The 17,634-nt window shown below is 45.6% G+C and overlaps 1 protein-coding gene across 1 annotated transcript in view; it reads right to left on the reverse strand.

Annotated features, from left to right (window-relative positions):
• Positions 1-17,634, reverse strand: part of FARP2 (FERM, ARH/RhoGEF and pleckstrin domain protein 2) — a 158,021-nt gene that overhangs the window by 80,738 nt on the left and 59,649 nt on the right. Inside the window, exons 5-7 of the mRNA XM_067539002.1 lie at positions 16,014-16,092; positions 5,457-5,554; positions 1,333-1,447 (exon numbers count right to left, since the gene is read on the reverse strand). Of these exons, the coding sequence (XP_067395103.1) occupies positions 1,333-1,447; positions 5,457-5,554; positions 16,014-16,092 (292 nt within the window). The remainder of the gene's footprint in view (positions 1-1,332; positions 1,448-5,456; positions 5,555-16,013; positions 16,093-17,634) is intronic.

Here is a 17,634-nt window from a genome sequence, read left to right on the forward strand (position 1 = left end):
TGCATTACCTGATGGTTCTCTGAGTAACATTAACTCATTCATGTTGCATGCATATTATATTCTTGATTACATATTAGGACCAGTGGTTCTATAACTTTTTCATTCTGTGTACCATTTTTGTAAGATAACACTGCTTATCAATCTCCTTTCTTGCCCTATACCCTCATTTCCCACTGCTTACTTCTCAAAGTACTTCATTCTGCAATTCAATAAACCACAGGTAAGATCTACTGAGTCAGAGTGTTAAATTATACACATACCTTATTATACAGTATGTGCAATGTGAATGAGTTATTGTTTCTAGAGAACATTAGTATTTACAGTTCCTGTCTATTCTGTGTTTACATTAATTTTAAAGTTGTGGCCAAAGTATATTTGAAAATGGTCGTGCTGATTACCTCAAATATACTTTTTTAAAGGTCCCAAAATATGTAGGGCCAGATTTCTGTGCTTCTTAATTACTATTTTATGGTCATTTCTGTCCCACAGATTTCCAATTATTCTATTCTCTTTATACGTGATAGAGTATAAAATGTCCATACTATGTAATTTATTTATAATTACTAAATTATAAGGAAGATCCCATGTACCCAGTGGCAAGCTGGCCTTAAATTCTGCAATTGGAAATTCTGAGGCAGCCTTACTCAAATTATAAAATATTTAAAGAAATTAAAATTGAAAAGGAATTAGTTTAAAATCATTACTACTCAGACCATAAGGTCTTAAACAAAGAAGGCCATCATGATAATGCGCACAGTATTAAAACTGTATTGTAAAGTTACTGTATGTGCACATCATGTTATCACCTTAATCTCCTTACCTCCCCCAATGTTAAAAACATTATTAGATCTAATGAGATTTAATTTGGCTAACAAAAATGAATGGCATTTAAAAGAAAAAATGCACCTCTTACGAATGACTACTAATGAGGCTGCCATGTTTGGCATGGATTAGAATATAAATTGATGTCATCATTGTGGCTTTGCTTTCCCCTACCAACAGCATTTGGCTTAGGCTATTTATATGAAGAAGCCATCATGTGTAAATTTGTAAGTTGCCAAAAAGCAGTTTCATGACCATTTGGTGCTGTTTATACATTGATTAGCTCAAACCGTGTTAGAACTTTTTAAACACATAAATAAGCACAATTCTTGTTCAATTCTGGTTGTTTTAGCTGTGGAGGATACTCCTGCATCTAGATTCTTACACTGCCCCCATCACCATGATATTTCAACTCAATCAAACAATTATCATCTTTCCAATTTCCCTGTACTGTTTTACCAGTATGCTGTAATATTATAACTTTTAAGTCCACCAATGAGCTGCACTTACAAGTGCTTCCTGTGAAACTCCAGGATCTTTCCTTGTGCTCTTTCCTGATTTGGCAAGTATTGGTTTGTGTTAAGGTGATCACGATCCCCAGATTCATCAAAATCCCCAATCTCAGCTATAGTAAAAAGTAATAGAACACATTAGAATTCAAAGAAAAAATAATACAGTAAAGAAAGTAACATTAATAATCCTAACTTTTCTATAAAAATAATATTTACATAATATTTTAACTTATTTGTTTTTATATGACATTTATTGGCATTCCCACATCTACAAGTTTTCACATAAGAGACAGGAACAAACTACAATCAATAGGTTACCTTCCTCTTTAAAAAAGTCATGTCAGACTAATTCCTTCCAATACTGTGAATTAGGAAGCCATGGCTGAGACTTAGGTTTGGTCTACACACAAAGTTACAGAGCAGTTTAAAGTGGTTTTACACCAATTTAGTTAAACCAATACAACTTTGTGTTTGGCTTGCACCTGTATTTTTGATGTGCAAACTAAACTGATTTAAATCAGTTTTAAACTGATAAGTGTCCACATAGGACTTTGCATCATTTAGTTAAATTAGTTTTAAACAGATTTAAATTAATCCAGTGCAGTTTCCGTGTATACAAGTCTTATGGTCCACATAGAATCACAGAGTTGGAAGGGACCTCAGGAAGTCATCTAGTCTAACCCCCTGCTCAAAGCAGGACTAACCTCAGCTAAATAATCACAGTGAGAGTTTTGTCAAGCCGCAGTTTAAAAATCTCTAAAGATGGAGATTCCACCACCTCCCTGGGTAACCCATTCCAGTGCTTCACCACCCTCCTAGTGAAAAACTTTTTCCTAATGTCCAACCTAGATCTCTCCCACTGCAATTTGAGACCACTGCTCCATGTTCTGTCATCTGCCACCACTGAGAACAGCCTAGCTCCATCCTCCCTGGAACCCCTTTTCAGGTAGTTAAAGGCTGCTATCAAATCCCCCCTCATTCTTCTCTTTTGCAGGCTAAACAAGCCTAGTTCCCTCAGCCTCTCCTCATAAGTCTTGAGCTCCAGCCCCCTAATCATTTTTGTTGCCCTCCGATGGACTCTCTCCAACTTCTCCACATACTTTTTGTAGTGGGGGGCCCAAAACTGGACACAATGCTCCAAATGCGGCCTCACCGATGCCGAATAGAGCGGAATAATCACTTCCCGCGATCTGCTGGCAATGCTCCTACTAATGTAGCCCAATATGCTATTAGCCTTCTTGGCAACCAGGGCACACTGCTGGCTCATATCCAGCTTCTTATCCACTGTTACCCCGAGGTCCTTTTCTGCAGAACTGCTGCCTGGCTCCTCAGTCCCCAGTCTGTAGCTGTGTATGGGATTTTTCCGTCCAAAGTGCAGGACTCCGCACTTGTCCTTGTTGAACCTCATCAGATTTCTTTTGGCCCAATCTTCCAATTTGTCTAAGTCACACTGTATCCAATCCCTACCTTCCAGGGTATCTACCACTCCCCCTAGCTTAGTGTCATCTGCAAACTTGCTGAGGATGCAATCTACCCCATCCTCTAGATCATTAATGAAGATGTTGAACAAAACCGGCCCCAGCACCGACCCCTGGGGCACCCTGCTTGTGACCGGCTGCCAGCTAGACATGGAGCCACTGATCACTACTCATTGAGCTCTATGCTCTAGCCAGTTCTCTATCCATTTTATAGTCCATTCATCCAACCCATACTTCTTTAACTTGCTGATAAGAATACTGAGAGAGACCGTATCAAAAGCTTTGCTCCACATCCTAGGCTCCAAGGAGTGGCTCAGAATAATTGGGGAGGTAGGAGGTTGCAAAGGTGGCCTTGAGTTACCTGTGCACTTTCCAAACAGCAGGGCCACTCTTCACTAGATCAGTCCCACAGCACAAATTAATGCAGCCACAATGCTGCACTAACTTGAGCCAAATAAGCATCATAAAGCTGAGTCAACACAGAGAAGGATCTGGTCCTCCATAGTTAAGGTTGTCAGACATTGCAACACTGTATTTTGATACCTATCACCTTTTTTAAAAATAATAATTAAGTTTATTCATGCCTTAAATTTTTCATGTGTATTCTTAGACCTGAGGAGAGTATTCTGGGAAAGTTTTACGTTAATCAAATTGATAAAAACTTGAAAAATTGAAATTGTAAAATTGGTGGGTTTTGTCTTAAAAAAGATTCTGCTAAAGAATATTTGATCATCTCAAAAATTCTCTCAAAAATGGCTTGGTGTAAAAACATTTGATTTTATTCATTTATGTTTCTCATGCTCTAATGCAGTGTTTCTCAAATTTTTCAGGCTGGCAATCCCTTATTTGAAATAAAATATTTCACAATCTCCCCTTACTTTTACTATAAAAGTAAGAATAAAAAATGTATTAATGATAACAATAATAAGAATATACAGTTTGCATGAGTGTTTCAAGAAGATGACAGAGAATACTTGACCTTGAATAGTAAGAGGTGTTCAAGGGAAAGGAGGAACAAGATTTTCTTTTAGATTCTAGTATAATTTTCAATGCCTTGCAACGCCTCTGATTGAATTTCAGAGAAGACACTGACACACACCATTCAGGAATCATGACTCTCTGGTTGAGAAACACTGCTCTAACTAGAACAGTTCCAGAGGGGTAGCCGTGTTAGTCTGTATACAGCAAAAACGAGAGTTCTGTGGCACTTTAAAGACTAAGAAATTTAATTTTTGTAGGCATAAGCTTTCCTGAGACTCAGCTCACTTCTACTGAGGGTACCTCAGCATCTGACGAAGGGAGCTGAGTCTCAGGAAAGCTTATGCCTACAAAAATTAAATTTCTTAGTCTTTAAAGTGCCACAGAACTCTCGTTGTTTTTACTGCTCTAACTGCGTAAGATTATTTTTAATGTTGGATTTCTTAGAGGTCAAATAGGGCTTCTTAGAGGTCAAAGTGTTGAACTTCCAGAAGTTCTATGCACATATCTGTAAATATAAGCTTAGAGAAGTTTTGTAGAATCATGATAAACAAATTTCAGTTTAAACTTTGAAAAGGATTGTTCTCTAACATCAGAAATTTTTTTTTAAATAGTTATGAAAAGTATCATGAAAGTATCTTGTTTAAAAATTAGGCTGACCTACAAAACCAAGAAGTTTTAAACAAAACTTTTGCTAAAAGAAATTATCTTGAAAATATAGTAAGCCCCAAATATTTATATTCCTTCGTCATCTTTGCTTTTCCAGCATCCTAGGATACATGGCCACAGATGATGATGATATTTAGCTGTTCCATGTTGATTTGAAGTTCTCTCAAAAACACAAGGTAGTGCTAGAAAATCCTTGGCAAGTTTCCATACCACAAATCATTGGACATTATGTAAGATAGGCTTGGTCTTCCAATAAATGGAGTCACATTTTATTACTGTGTCTGAAGAGATGTTTCTTAAACATTTTTGTTTTGGTTGGGCTGGGAGGCAGGAAGAATGCATCCCTTTGTCTTATATTTAAGATTTCTACATACATATGTCACTGCTTGTCTCCTTTAATCCTTTCCCTTCTCTCCGACTCTTCCTAGCAACAAGTCTTCTCCAGAAGGACGATACCCTCATTATCAGGCCTTCTTTCTTGTGTTGCCAAACTCCTACTCTACTTCCCTCCACTTCCTGCCTGCCCTCCATATGTATGCTGCTTTGTAGCCTGAGATTGATTTGGAAAATGGCATTGGGAGAAGTTGAGGCAGATAAGAAGGGCAGGCCAAAACAAGAGCAAGGTTACTGGCAGGGGGGGAGTCAGAACCAGGTAAGAATTACAAACAGATAAGAATCATGACTCAGACCCACCTTCCAGCAGCCAAAGCTATCATGCTTTTAAGCACAACACTCCCAAGTTGCCTCCTCCCCATTCCCACGGAAATTGGCCAATCCTGGTTGTGTTAAATGCTTGGCGATTATCCAGTATGCAAAAAGTTAAAGGTTAAACCAGTGTTGCTTTTTATCAATATTAGACTTGTGAAATAGAAAATACTTGTTTTACTATTTTTTTAATTATTGACATGCGGGTAATGCCTTGTGTATCCTGATAGATGATCTAATTCAGTTTAGCAGTGGCAACATCAGTTGATGCCGGGATAGCCAATATACTAACACTGCAGAAGATGAGAGATGATCAGAGCTGCTGTGTTGTCGCTGCAGGTTAGTCGTCCCTCTGCCAAGTCTCTCTTGATTTGTAATGCAAACAGATACCTAAAGAGGAAGAGTGCAGAGTATAATCTCTCAATGAGCTAAAGAAAACAACTCAACACTACTTATACAATAAGCAGCTTCTAAAAACACGCTTCAAAAAGTACATAAAACAGAACTCTTCACTTATCAACAACAATCACATACAATTAAACAAGTAGTAAATAACATGACTACCTCAAATCCCCAAACAATTTGGCCACATAATGCAATTTAGCAATGTGATGGCGTCAACTGTCATGGGAATGAAAGAAAGGAAAAGCCAAGCTCTTTGAAAACCTTGGCTTACCAGAAAGTAGGTTTTAGAAAGTATGTTCCCACCTCAAGATTAGATCTGGGTCACAGTTCAATGGGTTTCACCTACCCACACAGTGGGGGAGGTGCATAGCTACTAGTATCTTATTAGCAAAGTTATGCTGAGAGTGGGAGGAATCTGGGGCCCTATGAATTATAGACTCTTCTAACTCAGCCTGAAGAGATACAGCACTGGGGAAAGGTGATATTGGACTTGAGACTTTGGCTGGAGTTTGTCAACTTAAAGAAACTATGGACTCCTCAGTGAGTAAAGACTTTGGGCAAGCTGATAGACCAGTACTTGTGGAGAAATGGGACTGAATGCCATGGGTGAGTCTGCTGGTGTAATACTTGTGTTTTAAGAACTTTTGTCTGTCTTCCTTACCCCATCCCTGCCTTTATGTAGTAGGCAGATCACCCCAGCCAACCAGTAAGTACCTGGTGATAAGTGCATTTTTTCCTCCAATCTCTGTTTTAAGAATTGATACTATCCCTTTGTAACCTCAGCCATCAAACCCACAAATTGATCTGCTATTCAATCTGTGGAAGTAACATCAGAGCCTTTAATCTAATTGCTCAGCCCATCCTTCGGATCACTGTCCAGATGGCTTGGGACTTTGTGTAGAAGCTTTACTTGGAATGGAAACAGACCACCTCAACTGACTGAATTCCCACTTAAAAAAAAAGTCTAAAATGAGCAAACTATCCATTTCCTTGGTGATCAATGACAAAACCTGCAAGGTACGCATCACTCTTAATTTACAGTAGGGGAAAACAACACTTACTTGTATTAGAATAACTAAGGTTCTTTAATGTAGTCAGTGCAGAGCCCACTGTAGGTGCACATGCATCTCTGTGCAAGAGATAACAGGCTTTTGAATAGCAGTTGTCAGGATTGAGCATGCACCCTGTGGCTCCTCAGGCTTTTATGTGAGGGCATAAAGGGTGGAATGGCCAATCCCCTCTCCTAGTTCCCATGCAATTCAAAGCTCATATTAGCTGAGCTCTCCAAAAGCAGGGATGGAGGGGCGGGTTGCAAAATTCACACTAATATCTCAAAGAAGTGGTTACTGTAGGATAAGTAATAGTTCTCTCTCCTTTGAGTATGTGTAAGTGTGGAGCCCAGTGTAGGTGACTGGACAGTAGCACAACTTCCAGATGGTCAGATAAGAAGTAAGTATCAGCTGCCTCTGTCAAGAGACTATAGTACTGCTTTCCTGAACTTGGCATCTGCCCTGTCAGCTAGGTTCAATGGAGAATGCTTGACAAGAGTTGGAGGGTGGGGAGAGAGAGGAGTGTTTCACATCACTGCCTTGCCAATGTCAGAAATTGGCACATTTCTGAAACATGGAGAGGATGTCATGAGCTTTGATGGAGTAACCCTTAATGGTCAGTGGGAGAGGTACACCAGCCAGTTGGTAACAGTAAGAAACACTGTGTTATCCACTTTGTGATGTCACGGCCTGGCCTCTGGACCACCCAGCTACATCCAGAAATAATCCAGGAGACAAGGCTGAACAGCTTGGTTCTGTTGATGTAGTAATATTCAGCTTTGGAAACATCCAGTGTATATAACTTCTCTTCTGATGTAGCATGGAGCTTCGTGAAAAAGACAAGCACGTTAACTGATTGATTCAAACAGAACTCTGAGACCACCTTGGGGTGGAAGTTTCAGGACTGCCTTGTGCCTATGAAACGCTGTGTAGAAAGCCATAAGTGCTTGGAGCTCACTCACTCTCCTGACTGAAGTGACAGCAACTAGAAAGACAATCTTCAGAGATGAAGAAAAACAGGGTTACTTACCAGTAACTGTTGTTCTTCGAGATGTGTTGCTCATATCCATTCCAGTATAGGTGTGTGCACGCCCCGTGCACAGATTCCCGGAACTTTTTTCCCTTAGCTAGCTCCGTAGGGTCGGCTCCGGCACCCCCTGGAGTACCGCGCTCATGCCGTGGTACATAGGGCGCTGCCAACCCTGCGGCCCCTCAGTCCCTTCTCTCTGCCGACTCCGACAGTGGGGACGGAGGGTGGGTTTGGAATGGATATGAGCAACACATCTCGAAGAACAACAGTTACTGGTAAGGAACCCTGTTTTCTCTCCTCGAGTGATTGCTCATATCCATTCCAGTATAGGTGATTAAATAGCCATACCTTGGAGGTGGACAGGAGTCAGCGTTGAGCTACTCTCGCCAGTACCGCTCTGCCGAATCCTGCGTCCTCTCTCGCCTGCTGCACGATGGCGTAGTGGGACCTGAAGGTGTGGACCGACGACCAGGTTGCTGCTCTGCAGATGTCCTGCAGGGGCACTCCTCCAAGGAAGGCCACAGATGAGGCCTGGGCTCTGGTTGAGTGCGCTGTCACAGCTCCTGGAAGCGGCACCTTCGCCTGCTCATAGCAGGTTTTAATACAGGCATTGATCCAGGTGGAGATGCGCTGGGTGGAGACAGGTGAGCCCTTCATCCAGTCCGCCACTGCCACGAACAGCTGCGTTGACTTCCGGAACAGCCTGATCCGCTCGATGTAGAAGGCCAGGGCTCGTCTGACGTCCAGGGAGTGCCATCTCCGCTCCTCCTCCGAACTGTGTGGTTTGGGAAAAACCACGGGGAGGAAGATATTCTGGTTATAGTGGAATTGAGACACCATCTTAGGGAGGAAGGCTGGGTGGGGCCTCAGTTGGACCTTATCTCTATAGAAGACCATGTAGGGGGGCTCTGAGGTTAAAGCTCTGAGCTCAGAGACCCTCCTAGCGGATGTAATGGCCACGAGGAAGGCTACTTTCCAAGAGAGGACGAGCAGCGGGCATGTAGCCATGGGCTCGAAGGGGGGTCCTGTCAGCATGGCGAGGACCAGGTTTAGATCCCAGGGAGGCACTGGGTCATGGACCTGGGGGTACAGGCTCTCCACCCCTTTGAGGAACCTGACTGACATGGGGTGGGTGAACAGTGAACGCCCTTCCATCGGCTGGTGGAAGGCCGAGATAGCTGCCAGGTGCACTTTCAGGGAAGCCAGTGCTAAACCCTGGAGCTTTAGGTGGAGTAGGTACTCCAATATCACCTGTATGGGCGAGCCCGATGGTGGGACACCCCAGGACTTCGCCCAACAAGTAAAACGCTTCCACTTGGCCCGGTACACGACCTGAGTGGAAGGTTTTCTGCTGCCCAGCAGAATCTGTTGGACCTGCGCCGAGCAGGCTCTCTCCCCCTCCGTCAGCCACAGTGTCTCCATGCCGTCAGGTGGAGGGAGTCCAGGTCCAGGTGCAGCAGGCGACCCTGGTCCTGTGAGAGCAGGTCGTAGCGCCTCGGGAACGGGAGTGGCGTATCGATTGACAGGTCAAGCAGCATGCTGTACCAATGCTGTCGTGGCCACGCCGGCGCGATTAGTATCACATCCGCCCTGTCCCTCTTGATTTTCAGGAGGACCTTGGGCAAGAGCGGAGTGGGTGGAAACGCATACAGGAGGGTCCCCGTCCAGTCTAGGAGGAACGCGTCGGAGAGGGAGCCCGGTTCGCGACCTCGGAGCGAGCAGAACCTCAGGCACTTCCTGTTCCAGGACGACACGAACAGGTCCAGTTGGGGAACCCCCCACTTCTGGAAGATTGCAGTCACCACCTCCGGGTGCAGTGACCGGTCGTGACGGGGTAAAAACGACCTGCTGAGGCGATCTGCCTCGTCATTCCTGACCCCCGGGAGGTGAGAGGCAGATATATGGAAACCGTGCCTCACAGCAAAGTCCCAAAGACAAGTGGCCTCCCCCCTGTCTGTTTATATAAAACATGGCTGCTGTATTGTCTGTAAGGACCTGAATCGTTCTGCCCCTCAGGAATTTGATGAAGACCTTGCAGGCCAAGCGGACTGCCCTGAGCTCTCTGACATTTATATGGAGAGCTCTTTCATGTGGTGACCATAGTCCCTGGGTGCCCAGGTCCTTGCTGATGTGAGCCCCCCAACCCTCGTCGGAGGCGTCCGTTACCAGGGTCACTGAGGGAGCTAAGTCTCTGAACGGAACCCCCCTCAGAACCTCCCCTGGGTCCCTCCACCAGTCCAGGAAGGACAGTACCTGGGTGGGGACTGTGACCACCTTGTTCAGCCGGTGTCTGGCCGTTACATAGACAGAAGCCAGCCACCCTTGTAGAGGCCTTAGCTTGAGGCGAGCCAGCCTCACCACATAAGTGCATGCCGCCATGTGTCCCAACAGCTGAAGGCAGTGCCTGGCTGTCGTCGTGGGGGACCTGTGGAGATCGCTGATGATGGCGGTCATGTTTTCGAACCGAGTCTGAGGAAGGAAGGCTCTGGCCTGGGTGGCATCCAAGGTGGCCCCTATGAACTCTATGCGCTGCACCGGGGTGAGAGTGGACTTCTGCTCGTTGATGAGCAGCCCCAGTCTGGTGCATGTGGTGCAGGTCAGAGCCAGGCTGTTCCTCACATGGGCCCTGGACTTGCCCCGGATCAGCCAATCGTCCAGGTAGGGGAATATCTGTACGCCCCTGCGGCGCAGGTGGGCCGCTACCACTGCCATGCATTTTGTAAATAGCCTTGGCATGGATGAAAGACCAAATGGCAGGGCAGAAAACTGGTAGTGGTATCCAGCTACCATAAATCTTAATAGTTTCCTGTGACCTGGAAGGATAGTTATATGAAAATTCGCGTCCTTCAGGTCGAGGGCGGCATACCAGTCCCTTGGATCTAGGGTGGGAATGATCGAGGCTAGGGAAACCATATGAAACCTGGTACGCCTGACAAACTTGTTCAGGCGGTGGAGGTCCAGAATTGGCCTCAGGCCCCCCTTGGCCTTGGGGATTAGGAAGTACCGAGAGTAGAATCCCTTTCCCCGTTCCTGTGGAGGAACCTCCTCTATTGCACCAAGCGTGAGGAGGGAGTTGACCTCTTGTATGAGGAGTTGGTCGTGAGAGGGGTCCCTGAAAAAGGACTGGGTAGGGGAAGAGTTGGGGGGGAAGGCTGTGAGCTGTAAGGCATAGCCCTTGCGAACTATGCCAAGGACCCATTGGTCGGTGGTGATGGCTTCCCATTCGGCATGGTATGGCCGAAGCCTGTGGGAGAAAACTGGAATGATCCAGTGGGAAGGAAGGAGTGCCACCCTCGTGCACCCCATCAAAACCTCTTATGGGGCACATTGCCTTTGTTAGGGCATTGCTGTGACCTCGGAGGAGGCCCCTGCCGGTCGCGGTGGTTAGGCGCCCGGTACCTGTCCCTACCGCTCCTGGGCTGGGTGGGTCTGGGGGGCAGCCTCAGTGGAGGTTGCGGCTGCCTCTGTGTCTGAGGCCAGGTCTGGCGCCTTGAGGCCTGAGGTGTATATAGCCCGAGGGATCTCAGGGTGGCCCGTGAGTCCTTTAAAGCATGTAGCTTCTCGTCGGTCCTCTCAGAGAAGAGGCCAGTGTAGTCAAACGGGAGGTCCTGAATAGATTGTTGGACCTCCTGAGACAGACCAGAGACTTGGAGCCAGGAGCAGCGGCGCATGATGATGGCCGAAGCGATCGCCCTGCTGGCTGCATCCGCTGCATCACTGGCCGACTGGAGTGCTGCCTTAGCCACCGCCACGCCCTCTTGCAACAGTGGCAAAGTCTGCAGCCTGGTCTGGGGGAACCCCAAGGAGAACTTCTGTAGAGAGTAACAAAGGTTCAAATTGTACTTCCCCATGGGGGCCTGATGGTTCGCTACCCTCAGCTGTAGGGCCGCAGTAGAGAATATCTTGCGCCCAAAAAGGTCCAGCTTCTTGCTGTCCTTGTCTTTAGGGGTGTTGCCCTGGCCACCCTGGCGGTCCCGCTGGTTCACTGCATCCACTACAAGCGAACCTGGTGCGGGATGTGTATATAAAAATTCAAACCCCTCCTTCGGGACATAGTATTTTCGCTCAGCGCCCTTTGAGGTGGGGGCCACTGAGGAGGGAGTTTGCCAGAGGGTTTTAGCAATTTTCATAACCCTCTCATGAACAGGCAGGGCCAGGCGTGATGGGCCTGCTGCCTCTGAGACCCCAAAGAGGGGGTCCTCCTCCTCCGACAGCTCCTTAATCTCTAGGCCGAGATTATCAGCCACTCTCCTCAGGAGGTCCTGGTGGCCCCTGAAGTCAAAGAGGGGGGTCTTGGTGTCCCTGGCCACCCTCGGTGCCGCGGTGCCGGAGAGCTCGACGACCCAGAGTCGGAGCTAGGAGGGGAGCCCGCACTCTCTACCCCCCCTTGGCCGTCTGGGGGGAGACCTCGACTCCTGTCTCCTCCACCCACTGGGGTAACCCAACGCGGGTTTACCCCGAGACATAGGTCCCAGAACCCTCGGCCGAGGGGGGGACGGAGGCGTAGGCAGGCCCATGAGGGCGCGTGCCGCAGTGAAAGCCTCCGGTGTCGACGGCCCTTGCAGAGGCGCTCCCCCACCCCTAGGAGTCGGGTGAGGCTCTCTGCGAGGAGATGCCGGTGCCGGAGTACTCTCCACGGCACGTGGCTGGGGCATCTCCTGTTGCACCCCCTGCTTTCCCGATAGCAGGGGGGAGTCCATATGTGTGGCCTCGCACCGCTTCTTCTTTTTCGGTGCCGATGATGCCGATGTCGGTGCCGGTGGAGCACTCCGCACCAAGGAGACACTCGGTGCCGCAGGAGAACGCGACGGCTCGGAGTCCGGGCGAAGTGCAGACTCCATCAGGATCACTTTTAATCACGCATCCCTCTCCTTCTGGATCCTGGGTTTGAAGGACCTACAAATTTTGCATTTCTTTCCTGTGTTGCTCCCGAGGCATCGGAGGCAACGGTCGTGAGGGTCACTCACAGGAAAAGACTTTGCACACTCAGTGCAGGCTTTAAAGCCAGTGGAGCCAGGCATGGCTCCGCTCTAGCCCCTAAGGGCACTATTACTTAACTACTTTGCTAACTATCTAATTCAAAAACAAAAAACTCGAACAATAAAGCTAACACTAAGGAAGGCTACTTGCGTTTGTATGCAAGAGGCAGACGTTCCGGTAACCGTCACAGGCGGAAAAAAGGAACTGAGGGGCCGCAGGGTCGGCAGCACCCTATGTACCACGGCATGAGCGCGGTACTCCAGGGGGCGCCGGAGCTGACCCCACGGAGCTAGCTAAGGGTAAAAATTTCCGGGAATCTGTGCACGGGGCGCACACACACCTATACTGGAATGGATATGAGCAATCACTCGAAGAGAGAAGAAGCATTATGAAAAGGGCTCAAAGGAAGGCCCCATGAGTATCAAGAGGACAACACTGAGGTCCCCAGGCAGCAGCAAGAACTCTGACTGGTGAGTAAGTCTTTAATAAACCCTTGAGGAACTTAGATAGCATCAAGTAGCAGAAGACAGCACGACCGCACAGGTGGATGGAATGCAGAGATCGTTGCAAGGTGGACCATAATGGAGCTGAACAACAGGATGGAGTGTTTCAGATGAGGCAAGTAGTCTGTGGTATTGATGCCTGCATAGGGTCCAGGCCATGTTGTGTTGCCAATACTGAGAACCTCTTCCGTGTTAACAAATAAGTCTTTTTGGTGGATGTATCAGGATGTCATGATCTGTACCAGGACTTCCTGGACTCGTCTAGAGCAGTCCCTGCCTGCAGTACTTAGCCAGCCAATATCCTCATGCCTCACCTGGGGCAGGACTCCAAGCTCCAATTCCATCCTTAGACACTCTCTGAGGATAGGGGAGAAGCATACCTACTCAGTGCTGGTGAAAAGAAGTAGATCTCTTTAAACAACAGTGAGATGGACTCTGTACTGGCTGCAGTGCCAGTCATTGCTTCGGAGCACAGGATATCTCCGGAGGCAACATCAGTGCTTCTATGAATGCATATCTCAGGCTCTTGATCAGCTTGATCCTTTGCGCTAGTACCAGGTCTCCTTTTCCATGTGACATGTCCACCTTGGTGGAGGATTGGAAGGGTGTGGTTCTGGAGAAGCGATGTTTTATGTCCTCCTCACAGAATAATCCCGAACAGCGTTTGGAGTTATGTTTATGGCCTGTTCAGCTTTGCCTCTATGTCAGCCTTCTGTGACAAGGGTATAGGTGGCCAGCTCTATTATCAAGGTCAGCAGTGCTGGTGCTGAGATTGACATTGTCAGTACTCATTTTGATGCCATCCTCTTCACTCATTCCTTTTACTGCACAATCCGAGGGCATGCCATCTGCTCGAGGGATTGCTGGCTGACTCCAATTCATTTGGCTTCATTTGGGTGGTTGTCATTTCACCTGGATCTGAAGTGAACCTGCCTGGATTGCAGAAGCAGATGTAATCTGAGATGTAAAGTGCCTGGACTCGCAGGTCCTCAAGGAAAATGACCAGCACACTGAGCACCTGTCCAGGATGTGGCTCTGCCCCAGGCAGAAGAGGCAATGACTGTATCCATCCGTGAGGGTAATGAGGCAGTCACAAGATGGGCAGGGTTTGAACCCTAATGGCTTGGAGTCCACCATAAGGCATGAATGTTGGCACAAAGTGCCTCATCCCACTGTGAAAGACGAGGGATATCAGACTTTTTATTTTATTTTTGAATGTGCAACTTGAGGAAGGCGAAGAAGAAAAATGAAAATGAAATTTCTTCACCCAATTAGTGAAAAGGAATGAATTCAAAGCTCTAATAAAGTAGCTGATTTTATTGTGCTGCCACAGGTATGAGTGAACTGGGGGAGAGCCCCAGCCACTTCATCTTTATGGCTTTGCACAGGACCCCATGGTGTTACAGGACACATGCATGACCCTGACAGACCCTGCAATTCAAAAGATTCCAATATTGCATGCATGCGCACCTATTGCTGACGTACATTTGAAGTAGAGAATTATGGGAGAAGGTACCAAGATGCTTACTGAAAATTTAAAAAGTGGATGATGGAGGCTGGCCTCCTGGGCTGACCGCAGGTGGGAACTGACTCTTTGAAAGTGACAAAGATGGTAGGGATAAATATGGGCCTGTCAAAGAAAAACAAGTAGCTTATGTTCAATGCAATAGAGAAGGGGGAGCCAGTTGAGGGATGCAAAGAGATGGGTGATGCAGTCAAAGCGTCAGGTAAGGAAAATGCTCTTTGCAGCAGCATTCTGAATAGATATGAGCAGGGCAAGATTGTATTTGTCAAGGGTAGAGGAAAAGAAAGAAATCAAAATGTGACATGATGAGATCCTGGATGAGACTTTTAGCTGTGAGGAGGAATAGAAAAGGTCAGCCTAAGAGATGTTATGCAGAAAGAATCATCAAACTTTAGACAGTCTGGATACAAGACCATAGAGAGAGGTCGAAGTTCAATATGACACCCAAGTTACAAGCCTGAGTCATTACCTAAGGTGATGAGGACACAGATGTGGGACCTAGATTTGGGCTGGTGGAAGGAGAGGGGAAGATCAGAGTGAAGAGAGGAAAAAGAGAAGGTAAAGGTGGTGGGAAACTGTATAGAAGTAGGGGTAACCAGAAAGGAGAGATGGAGCCAGTTGGAGGTGGGGGAAGGAGGAAGACAGATGCTATGATGCTAAAGTAAGAGGATGTGGTGAGAGCCGTGGGTGAGTGGCAGACACACAAGATTACATCTTCGGAAAGATCTGTTACAGGCAGATCTCTTCAATCACATTACCTGTTGGTGATGAAGGGACAGGACCAGGGTACATTTACAGATTATTTACTAACCTTTTAAAAACCATTGATAGATATCTTCAGCATGTTACTGACATAAGTAACACATGCTAAATATGGTGATAAGCATATCAGTAAAAGATGTTCTATATGTAATCTACTAATCTGTTGGACTCTTACAATTTGACAATTAACCATTTATTAAAACATTTGTCAATCACTTAACCCTTCTAGAAACCAATTATAAATATGTACAAGATAAAGAGTGACCATTTCCTCTGTACAAGTGCGTCTTTCGATGATTTATATGTCTGGTAGGCAGAAAACGCCCCAGCTGACCTGTACCGTTATCTATTCATATCAATTTTCACTTGTTTTTACAGCCACAAGCACCAGCTACCACCTGAATCATTAAGATAGGGTAAGCATATCTGTTAGAAATGTGACTTTCTAACCAAAAATGCACTCTCCATCTGCCCTAAAAGCTAATCTTCATTTTTGTAACAGACAAAATACCCTCTTTGGTGAGCTTATTCTACCTTCCCTTCATTTCCACAGTTTTAACCACTAATGAACAATAATGACCGAAACATATTTTACCTGGTATATTCCTCTTGTAGCTGACCAGGGTCAGGAGGGAAAAACTTTACAGCTAGACGAAGCATTGTATTCTTTGGTCCTATGAAAAAAATATTAAACAGTGTTACAATATATATATTTCTATATAGACATTCGTATTATATTTTAGACAGTGCATGGAGACAGGAATACGAAATGGCTACAATATTAGTCTTATTTTGAAGAGCATGACTAAAATCTTTTTTTTTTTTTTTTAGAAAATTGCAAAAATGTTATTCTTTATGCAGAGAATAATCACACTTAATAATCCATGTGAACATTGCACTGGTACATTAATGAAGTATTAAATTCTAATAAGGGAAAGACCTGTAACAATAGAATTTTAAATGAATGAGACAAAACAGACAGTTTGAATTATAGAATGTTCTGTAATGTCCAATTATAATAAAAACTTAGCAAAGGCAGTAATGTTGTGTTAACTTTGAACTTGGCAATTCAGATCATTGAACTGTTTGGCCTCTAATTAAGGATGTCGTCACTGGAACAGAATATTACAGTTGTTTACTGTACAATTACTGAATACTAGCATTTTGATTATCTTAAAGAAAGGGCTTAATGTTCTTCAGCCAATCAGAACACTAGCCAATCTTGATTTTAAAAGTATATTGTACATTTATGAATAGATGATCTGTACTACTTTACAAGGAATTATGGTAATTCCACCGAGATAATAATAATATCATTATTTTGTTGTTGCTCTCATGCTTTATCACCAGCACACCATTTTCATATAATGCAGCGCAGTCCATTTGTCATTTTAACAACCTGTATCAATACCAAAACCTACATTAATGCAATATTATAGGTGAGACTGTAATGGCACAAGTTTCAGGAAATTCAAACTTATAGCCAAGTCACCATGTCCAAATGGTCAAGTGTTCCCTGGTTTTGTTAATAATTTCCTTTTATGATGCCGCCAAATTTTCAGTTTCCAATGAGCTGCCCCGAGGCCAGCAGGGAACCCGACAGGTCCTTGACCAAAGAAGCAGCCCAGAACTACCACCATCACCCACATGCATTCAGCCCCACAGGGCTTACACAGACAGAGACAAGGGACAAAAACTGGGATCCCTAAGAGATTTGCACAACCTTCCACGTTCAGCCCCCAAAAGGCTGGAGACAGTCTGCTTTAAAAAAGCAGATGGCCAAAGGGATAAAAGAAGGGCCTCTGAAACCCCCATGTGGCTAGTCTCTGTTAGAGTTGACTGAGGCAGCAAGCCTCAAAAAAGTAAGACTTCCTGAGACTGGAATTTCCCAACTTCTGCCCATCCCCTTTCTCGCTCAAAGTAGTCAGTCAATGTCAAAGAAGGAGCAGGCCATGGAGGAGAGAAAATGCCACTTCCTGATACCAGATTTCTCTTCCCTATATGTCATGCAGGGAACAGTGATACCCTGCCCACTACGGTACATGTCATTAGCCATTTCAAAGCAAACTTATGCACATTAAAAGTCTACTTTTTGTTTGGAAGATGTTGGCACGTACAAGGCAAACCGGTGCAATTCAGAAACTATAAAGGATGAAGAAAAACAATGATCTAGAGATCGCAATAAGCAGACAAAGATCTGTCAATGTTGAAATAAG

Source organism: Emydura macquarii, unplaced genomic scaffold (genome assembly GCF_026122565.2).
Source record: "Emydura macquarii macquarii isolate MOO-44397 ecotype Brisbane River unplaced genomic scaffold, CSIRO-AGI_Emac_v2 contig_499, whole genome shotgun sequence".
Lineage (NCBI taxonomy): Eukaryota > Metazoa > Chordata > Testudines > Chelidae > Emydura > Emydura macquarii.